Raw genomic sequence first — 10,294 nt, 5'->3', positions numbered from 1 at the left:
TCCAACCCTCACAATCAGTCCTGATAACAATTATTCACTATTGCATCACAAGAGATCCATCTGTATTTCATTTCATCAGCCCTTTCTGGAAAGGCTGGATAGTATTCACTGGAGACTCTACCTTCCTCCACACCCTTTGGATCTAGGTTCCCTCTTGAAAGCTTGTATGCCAGTCACTTCTTACCTTCGTATCCCTCTCCCCATTTTGGGTAGCCAATGTCCAAGTTGCCCATTCCTGTCTACTCTTTGTGTGGAGGGGGTGGGAATAGTTCTTGCAGCAGGGATTTGTTTCCTCTTTAGAGCTACTGCATTTATAGGTGTAGGTCATGTTTATTGAATTGTATCAGATGACGCTTTTTTCCTCTTCTTTCTTCTTCAGTTTGAGTTCTGTTCATCCAGACATTGAAGCCAGGTCAAGTGGGTATCATCTACAAGTGTGGGTGTTCTTGCATCTGTCTTCCCTCTTCTTATCGGCTGGCTGCCCCGCTCTCCATTCTAGTCCTCTGTGGCTGTGTCATTAACTCTGAGGCCATGAGTCCCCAGGTCTTGCCTCGCTGCTGGCCGACCAGGTCTCCACCTGGGCTCACAGTAGTTTGCTGAACGATGTAGGGCTTAGATTGACACTTCACTGATGTTCTTCAGTAACTTCCCCTTATGGGTGACATGCATGGTCGCCAATCAAAGTGTATATTTCCCTTGGAAGTGTATAATTCTCTTGGAAGAGAATTTGCACTGAGAGGACCCGACCACTTGTCTTGATGTCTCCTGGGCCAGCAGCCTGCATGAGAAACCACTGTTTTGATTGGACCTTTTTTTTAAAAGCACTCTAGCAAGACTAATATAAGTGTTTGCAGCCATTCTGTAATCACAGAGAAATGTTTAAATAGGATTTGTTTGGCCTACATCCATGCATGTATGTACTGGAACCCAAGTTTCAAGACTTTTTGCTTAATTCTCTATGGGAGACAGTTGTGGCAATTATCTTCTGTGAAGATTTGCAGCTTTGAAAACCCTGTGGTGTAGTTCTACCCTGTCCAGTAGAATCTCTGAGTCAGAACCAACTCAGCAACAGTGAGTTTTGGGGTCTTTTATTTTATGTGTGATTGGTTGTAATTCAACTAAAATAAATTTAATAATGATTTTTATTGGTTGGATTAACTTTAGTCAAATCTTTCCTCAAATTTTGTTGTTTTCCATAGAACCACAGAGCTCTCAGGGAAAGTGTAGGATCTTTTCCTATTCTGGAATAGTAAAAACAGTTTTGGGCTAAGAGTAAAAATCAGTAACAATTACCTAAATATCAATACCAGCCTCATAATTATGTGAATCCCTAGAAGTTACATGAAGGTGAAAGATGTACCTCTTCTAATCCATTTCACCAGTAAATGTTATGACTAATGGAGTTAGTGGTGATGTGTGCACAACATTTTGAATGTAATTTAATGCCATTGAAACGTACACTTAAAAATGGCTAAAATGACAAGTTTTACTGCGGTAATTTTTAAAGTTATGACTAATAAAATTTAATTTCAGAATTATATGATATAATATGATTGTTTCTTGCACCTCAAAACAGATATTAGTCTAGGCTTGACTTTCCTTAATATTCATATAAATGGAAAATGGGTTAGGTCGATTATTTTGATCTCAAAATGGCCTCAAGGTGTGGCTGCCTGCAGTGTGAGAAGCTAATCCTCAGTTTGCTGCTGATGTTCATTAGCCCTCCCACCAGCATTACCTCAGCCACTTCACCTCTCCCAGGCAAGTCAGTGCTGGTGATTCCTTGGACACTGGAAATGCTGAGCTTGTTAACTTGAGGAGGACTAAAGACCGGGTTTTACAACAGATTGTTCAAGTGTATCTGATTTTGAGTTAATTCTCTTCTATATACAGTTGAAATTTTAAATAATCTCAAATGTAGTCAAGAATTCAAATGTCTTGGCCTATTTGATTTGCTAGCTGCCTTCTAATCACTGGTAAAGATTATACTTTGGTTAGTTATTTAATTGTACAAGAAAGAGAAGATTGTGTACTTCTTTTTCTTTCTTTTTTTTTTTTTTTTTTAATGTTTTATTATGAATTATATGCTAGCTTACATGGGAGAACATTAATTTTACATTCATTCTATCGTATATCATTTCATTGCCATGGTTACAATCCCCTCCATGCATCATTAACCAACCAAAGGGTATACCCTGCAAGCCTGCCCCCTACAGCACCACCCCGCCCCCTAGTCTTCAGCACACAGTCGCTCTTGCTCTCTGGGTCTAAAGTCCCCAGCTGCTTTATCACTCCACATCATCCTCTCTGCCTCTATCTCAGGCATCACTGCTTCTCTGGGTAGGGTCCCACTCTCGTCTCTTCTCCGTTGATGGTCCTAGGGACCTCTGCTCCTAGACTGGAAAGTTAATCACTCCCTTCCTTGCTATAAATCATATACCTTTACATTTCCAATCCTCACAGTCAGTCCTGATAATAATTATTCACTATTGTATCACAAGAGACCCGTCTGCATTTCATTTCATCAGCTCTGCCTAGACAGATTGGATACTACTCACTGGAGATTCTGCTTTCCTTCAGGCCCCCTGGCTCTAGGTTCCCTCTTGAAAGCTTGTAAGCCAGTCACTTCTTGCCTTTGTAGGCCACCTCCCCCATTTTGTGTAGCCAACAGCCAAGTTGCCCATCCCTGTCTACTCTGTGTATGGAGGGGGTGGGAATGATTCTTGCTGTAAGGATTGGTTCCCTCTTTTGAGGTACTTTTTTTAAAACCAGGAAAAAAAATATTTTTTGTTCACTTCAACCAATTTTTATATGTATTTAAATATATATGTTTATTTTGTTTGCATTTAAATTTTTGTGGAAGTACCCAGTTTAATTCCTCAGTCGTGATAGTCTGTTTGCTTTATATCCCTTTATTTCAGTTTACCAATATTGGTATTTTTCACAAATCTTTTATTATGAAAAATATCAAGCATAAGTTATGTTTTAATCATTACATCTTAATGATGGGTGGCCATTTGTGAAAATAATATGTATATCTGTATCTTGTATCCTTTGGAGTCCTGGTGTGGCACTGCAGGTTAATGCACCGGACTGCAAAGTTGTCTGAACCGCAAGGTCAGTGGTTTGATCTCACCAGTCACTCCTTGGAAACCTTATACAGGATCACTGTGGGTTGGAACCGACTCAACGGCACTTAACAACAACAGCATTGTGTACTAACAATTACTAGTGCTGACCTGATTCTGTGTAATTCTATTACTAGATGTGATCTTAGATTCTGTAAGTAATGGCTCTGAGAACAGGATCCTAATTCCAGACTCTCTCTCTCTTTCTAACAATTTGCTTGACCTCCTTGAGTGGGCACTCTGCCTGTGTTGTAAAACAAACAGAATCGCTTACCTTGTTTACTGACGGATACTGATACTGCCCAGAGAACTATAATGGTCGGACTTGGCAAAAGGGTTGTGATGCTTACAACTTTGGTCTCGTTTCAGATGAGCTTTCATTTAACAAAAGTGTCATATCCTTGGTAGAAATTTCTTGCCTCTTATTTACATTTAGTTTAGAAGTGCAGGAGAACATGTCTCCTGTGTGTTAAACACTGTGTTAGAATTTTCAAATGCACCTTTTCATTTAATTTTCAAGTCTCTAACCTGTGGAATATGTAAGATCTCATTTCCACTTTTTAGACAAAAATAGGATCAGAGATATTTAGAAACTTGTTCTTTATTGCAAACATTGTGTCAGAGCCAGGCCATAAACTCAGATTTGTATACATTTTCTAGGCTGAGCTTTGTCCTGAAAATTCATCTGAGTACTTCTGAATGTCATATACATTGAACACAAACACTGACACTTTTCCACATAACATTCCATCTCTTATCACTGATTTTGTTTTAGGATGTTGGCAAAGGATGAGTTGATGATCATACTTCAGAACTGTTTCAGTGTTTTCCAGTCCTCTTCTGGACACCAGCTTGGCAGCACAGCAAAGAGAATAGAGGAGTTCCTGGCCCAGTTCCAGAGCCTTGATGGTGAGAGTACAGTATCATGCCACTTCTTCTGGGTGGGATAGTTGTTTAACTAAAACGACAGAGATGGAGAGAGAAAGTAGTTCATGATAACAGTCCATATACCAGGCCTCAGTGTGATAGTATCCTGACAGTCACAAATCATCCAAATGTTTCTCTTCCAGATTTGATTTAAACAATAAAGAGCATCAAATGGGCAGGAAAAAACATTGCCAAGTGGGCACTCTGGAGGATTTACCTAAAAGAAAAGAAAGATTGGAAAGGACATCATAACTAAGGACTCTTTTCAGACTTTTTTTTTTTTTTTTGGTCTCTCAAGAGCTTCATCAGTGTCTTTGTAGATTTCAAAAACACTGCATAAATCATTTGTAAGCCTGAAAAATTAGTAGCTGTGAACTGCTTTCACAGCACTGAGGCTCATTGATATACCGATCACCAAAATATGCATGAGGCGTTCTCTAATTGGATTTTCAGACACTGGAATCTTTCCGTCCTAAGTGCTCTCAGGCAGCCTGACACATATCATTGTTGGAGAGCTACAGTTGTCTTTATTTAGCATGACCTCCATGTGATCATTTTTATCTGCTGAATGACCGGGGTACCTGACTGTATGTAGGTGGTCATGTTCCCTAACGCTCCAGTCTTCTTTGTTCTGTTGGTGTACTGTGAATTTATATCGGTCTTAGTGTGGTGCTATAGGATAATCATTGGACTGCTAACTACAAGGTCAGTGCTCCAAACCCACTGGTCGCTCATGGAAACGCTGTACAGGACAGCTGTGAATCAGAACAGACTCAACAGCACTTTAACAACTGCAACAGCAGTGAACTTTTCATGGGCTCTCTCTTGCACTATTTTATAGTATTCTTTTATTGGAACAAAAGTGAATGGTATGCACCTTTTCCATTTCCCATATTTAAGGAAAATTTTAATACAGTTTGAAGAAAGAGGCAGCTTGGTGTATGAGCACATAGATTGGACATAGCATAGTAGAAATATCTCACTTTTGAACACTTGAAATGTTCCTTTTAATACTTCTTTTCATTTGGCAAGTGTTCCTTATCTTGAAAATCCTTTGGATTTAGGAAAGCACTTTTGCTGAAATCCCTCCCATGTCTTTGTATGACTTCAATGCTAGGGTAACTAATAAACTCATTCAATGGATGATGAAAGAGGACATTGGCCTGACTGGAGTGGCATGACCAAGCAGAATGAGAAAGTACTTCAAGGGGACTAAGGAATTCCTTCTAAATTCTGTGTTGTTGTTCATTGCTACCAAGTAGTTACTGACTCACAGCAACCCTGTATAGGGTTTCCAAGGAGCGACTAATGAGTTTGAACCATCAACCTTGCAGTTCAAACTGACCTTGCTGTCCAGTGCATTATCCCGCAGCACCACAATAAGACTACAGTAGGCATTGCTTTTTTGCCCAGTGCAGCATGAGTTGAAATATAAAAAAATTTTATATAAATTTCATATAAAAAAATTTTAAGAGTGAGAAGTTAGTATCATAGACACTATAGGTTCCAGCTACAGACAGAAACTAAAGCCCAGGAAGCAAAAGTAACTAGTTAAAGATCCCACAAATCACCCTCTTAACCAACAGCTCATTGTTTTATGTTTCTTTTTTCTCACAGATTCACAATTTCAGTCTTCCCTAATTGTGATCACTAATTTAACGAGAGGTCACTCTTAAAAGCATAACTGTCCTACACTAGGAGGGGACAGTATGAGAGCCTCAAGTTCTTCAGAAATCATAAAACTACACCATTTACCAAATGCATATTTCTGTTCCCTTAGCAAAAGAACTATGGTATAGTTTATGTTAAGTAGATCATGTCAAAATATACATGGCATGCTCTTCATACTCAGATAGCGTTGAATTTTACAGTGTGTAGGTCTACATTATTATCTTAGCATAATCAAAGGAATATATGTTTGTTTGTTAATTAAAAAGCAGGATTGGGGACTTTTTGTTTGTTTGGGGGATTTTGTTTATTTTCACTGTGATGCTGTTGAAGTGCTGTAAGAGTCAGTTCCAACTCATAGCAACCCTGATAGGGTTTCCAAGGAGTGGCCGGTAAATTTGAGCTGCCAACCTTGTAGTCCCGTACATTATGCCACAGCGCCACACCAGGATTCCTTTCACTGTGATAAGACTTTTAAAATTCAGCAGCTGATTGTTTGAAGACCTCACTATAGCATAAATGATGTAACATTTATTGACCTTCAGCTTCTAGGAGAAATCCTCTATTTAATGGAACCTTGACACATTTTTTTTAAAAAAAGAAGAAAAAATTTTATTTATTGTGTATGAGTAGAATTGTTTTTTCTCTTGGCTTGAGTGGATTTACCCTAATTGCTATGTATTGGTTTTGTATTGAAAGCAGAAGTCAAAGAGGATGAAGATGCTTCTGGGTCACAGCCAAAGGGACTTCAGAAGACAGACCTCTATCATCTTCAGAAGGTCAGGTTACTTTCTTCTCTTTGCAACTGCATCCTGTTCCTCTCCTTTTTACCTAGAGGTTAGCTGTGCCTAGATGTTTTTGTTTTGATATTTAAAGCAGGAATCCAGCAGACTTTGTAACTCACTTATAAATTGAACATCCTGTTTATCTCAGTGCCATCCTCACTCTGCATGTATACAATCTGGAATTTACTAGCCAACACAGGTGGAAAGTGTTTCTGCAGGTGCAGGGAAAATGAACTAGAGAATTAGCTAGAGATATGAGGAAATGGAAACATGCAGAAAGTCTACCTGGTGTATATTTTCTTTTTGATCAAACTGAGTCAAAATAACTGAATTCATTAGTTTTAGATACTTACATTCTTGATCATTCTTTTATGTATATTCGTTATAGAGATGGAATTGGAGCCACAGTTTTTGTCAAATAGTACTAACTTCAAAGTTATGTTAAATGTAGTGTAAGATTTCAGTCACAGTGAAACAAACTGCCTGGAATCTATTCTGTTATTATGACAGAAAGGCAAGGATGGTTTTTCTTCTTGTAACTCCTTTTCTTATGTGAAGTAATATAGTGTGAGTGGTGAGCATTCTACCATATATATCAGACTTAAGTGAACCATTCTTATCCACTTTGCCCAAAAATTCATTTGACATGTGTTTGAAACAAAATATCTAGGAAGAGAGAGGTTCTTTCCAGACCTTAAAAATTATAAATAAGCAGAACCCAATTTGGTCTAGTTCTTTCTCTGATCATCATATCTTATGGGAAGGGCATCAAGCTACCTTGATCCCAGTAGCTGGGCTCACCTGTTAGGAGAGAAGTTTTTTGTCTCAGAATCACAGGAAAAGGTATCTTCTTTCATCCATAGTCCTTGTTGGAAATGAAGGAGTTAAGAAGAACAAGTAAGAAGCAAACCAAGTTTGAAATACTCAGAGACAAAGTTGTGAACTTCATTGACAGCCTGGTGAGGTGAGTCTGTCACTTGTAAAATCATGATTTTTTTTCCCCCAAGAAACTTTGGTGTAACAGGCTACTCATAGCCAAACTAAAACATTTCCTCTTAGGTCAGGCTTTTCTGGCTTTCTGACTCCTCCAGCGAGTAGATCATTTTGATTACTTTCCCTTCCTTATTAAAATGTCTCATTAAATGATTTAGTTCAGTCTCTTTAGTCTCAGTTCAAAAGCACAGGGTTAAATTTGATACCTAATTCATCAAGCCTGGGGAGGGGAGGATGGATGGGACAAGGGAAGAGAGCTAATATTTTCCCCCTTTCTAATAACATTAGTCCTGGTATGGCACTGCAGGTTAATGTGCTGGACTGCAAAGTCAGTTTAAACCACAAGATCAGTGATTCAAGCTCACCAGCCACTCCTCGGAAACCCTATACAGGGTCGCTATGAGTTGGAACTGACTTGGCGGCACTTAACAACAACAACATTAGAATTATTATACCTTTTCCTTGCTCTTTCTTTGCTTGGAGTAAATATGGGTTCTGGGCTAATCCCATAAAACAGTCAGAGCAGACTAACCATGGTGCCCTATTTTGTCCTGAATACAGGACTTCTAATTTTAAAAAATAGCAGTGCAACTCTATATCAGCCTTCAATTCATGTTGAGAAATGTCTCAGTAAATTACAGATCAATCCATTTTGCCTGTACTTTAAAATGATTTCTTCATGGGAATTCCAAATCCTACTGAGGATTTCTAAAAGAAAAACACAGCTTTTATATATCTTTGTAAATTCATCCACTGAAGCTACCTTTCAGGCAATTGGAATGTGTTATAGGAAAAATTTCTGAATGGTTTAAAATAAAGAAAGGTGTGCACCACGTTGCATTCTTTCATCCCACTTAGTCTGTATGCTGAACAGATAATCTGATCAGATGGATTATATGAAGAAAAACAGCATCAGGTTTGGAGGAATACTTATTATTAACTTGCAATATGCAAATGATACAGTCTTGCTTGCTGAAAGTGAAGAGGACTTAAAACATTTACTGATGAAGATCAAAGAGCACAGCCTTCAGTATGGATTACATCTCAATGTAAAGCAAACAAAAATCCTCACACTGGACCAATAGATAACATCATGATAAATGGAGAGAAGATTGAAGTTGTCAAAGATTTCATTTTGCTTGGATCTACCCACACACAGGGAAGCAGCAATCAGGAAATCAAATTACATATTTCATTAAGCAAATCTGCTGCACAAGTGCTCTTTAAAGTGTTCAAGAGCAAAGATATCAGTTTGAGGACTAAGGTTCCCAACCACTGATATGTTCAGTTGCTGCATATGCATGTGAAAGTTGGATAATGAATAAGAAGACCAAAAAAGAATCGGTACATTTGACTTATGGTGTTGGAGAAGACTATTAAAAATCCCATGGACTTCCAGAAGAACAAACAAATCTGTGTTGGAAGAAGCACAGCCAGAATGCTCCTGAGAAGCCCGGTTGGTGAGATACCGTCTCTCATACTTTGAACATCTTATCAATAGGGACCAGTCCCTGAAGAAGGACATCATACTTGATAAAGTGAAGGGTCAACAAAAAAGGAAGATACCCCCAATGAAATGGATTGACATAGTGGCAGCAGCAGTAGGCTCAAGTGTAACAGCAATTGTAAGGATAGCGCAGGACCATTAGGGTAATGTTTTATTCTGTTTGCATTGCTGTTGGTCAGAGTCAACTCAACAGCACCTTAACAACAACAGGAGAAAAGAAGAAACTATGAGATTCTTACAAAGAAAAAGATTTCATACTTGAAAAGTAAAAAGAAACTGTTGTTTGTCTTTGCTTTTTCTGTTTTCAGTGGCAGTTCAAATGCAGCAGGCTAGGCACTGAGCAGGATAAAGTACTGAAAAGAAAAAAAAAAGCTATTTGGTTATTGAAAACAACAAGTGACTTTTTGATCAAGTGTATGACCCTCCTGAAAGTGAAAGGTTCTGTTTTCCAGGACAAAGTAGGGGCAGAATCCTTGCTCCAAATCATCAAGGAGGAATAATCAATGCATGATTGTGACAAAAGGAAGGTTAAAGAGAGAGAAATGTGGTATATGTATTGCAATATTAAGCTGACCTACTAGCCAGAAGTTGGTGTGATGCTGTGGGTTAATGCACTGGACTGCAAGGTCGGTGGTTCAAGCTCAACAGTCACTCAGAAACCCTATACAGAGTCGCTATGAGTTGGAACCGACTCAACAACTAGCCAGAAGTTGCCTTTTTAGAATTCTTGGAGTTAACCTTGCCCTGTTGTCATTTCTAGTTCCAAGCTCCTGGCTCTTCCCTTTTACCAAGTTATGACCATTGTAGACTCTAAAAATAATTTTGCAGTGTAATTTGGCACATTTTTAGGTCACATGTCAGATGCTTTCTCTGTTCCTACAGATCACAGATTGTAGAGTCTGAAACCAAACCAACCATTGCCCTCATGGTCTTTGTCCTCCTATGTCTGACTTTTCTCCTTTCTGAGCAGTTAATGAAAAAATGCTGAGCCATATTGAAATGAAATGATTCTCTTTAATCTGATGTAGTATATTCTTTCTATAAATCTAGAATTATAAAATATGGTTGAGTTTATGCAATTTGTAAACTGCCAGTAGGACCTAAGCAGGGAATTGTAGGCAGACCATGTAGACAATGAAGGAGCTTCAAAAAGTTTGTGGGAAAATCCCATTTATCTTTTTTTTTTTTTTTAATTTAAGGTTTTTATTGTGGATTGAGTGAAAGTTTACAGGGCACATCATCAGTTTTACATTCCCAGATTTAACATAAAACTGAAGCTTCATTGA

The 10,294-nt window shown here is 38.4% G+C and overlaps 1 protein-coding gene across 1 annotated transcript in view; it reads left to right on the top strand.

Moving 5' to 3' along the window:
• The window catches only part of ORC3 (origin recognition complex, subunit 3), a 113,831-nt gene that overhangs the window by 92,419 nt on the left and 11,118 nt on the right, over positions 1 to 10,294 (top strand). The window contains exons 14-16 of the mRNA XM_006870628.1: positions 3,904 to 4,037; positions 6,423 to 6,502; positions 7,372 to 7,472. Coding sequence (XP_006870690.1) covers positions 3,904 to 4,037; positions 6,423 to 6,502; positions 7,372 to 7,472 — 315 coding nt within the window. The remainder of the gene's footprint in view (positions 1 to 3,903; positions 4,038 to 6,422; positions 6,503 to 7,371; positions 7,473 to 10,294) is intronic.

This window comes from Chrysochloris asiatica, unplaced genomic scaffold (assembly GCF_000296735.1).
Source record: "Chrysochloris asiatica unplaced genomic scaffold, ChrAsi1.0 scaffold00146, whole genome shotgun sequence".
NCBI classification, from domain to species: Eukaryota; Metazoa; Chordata; class Mammalia; order Afrosoricida; family Chrysochloridae; genus Chrysochloris; species Chrysochloris asiatica.
This window is presented reverse-complemented; position numbering and strand designations above follow the sequence as displayed.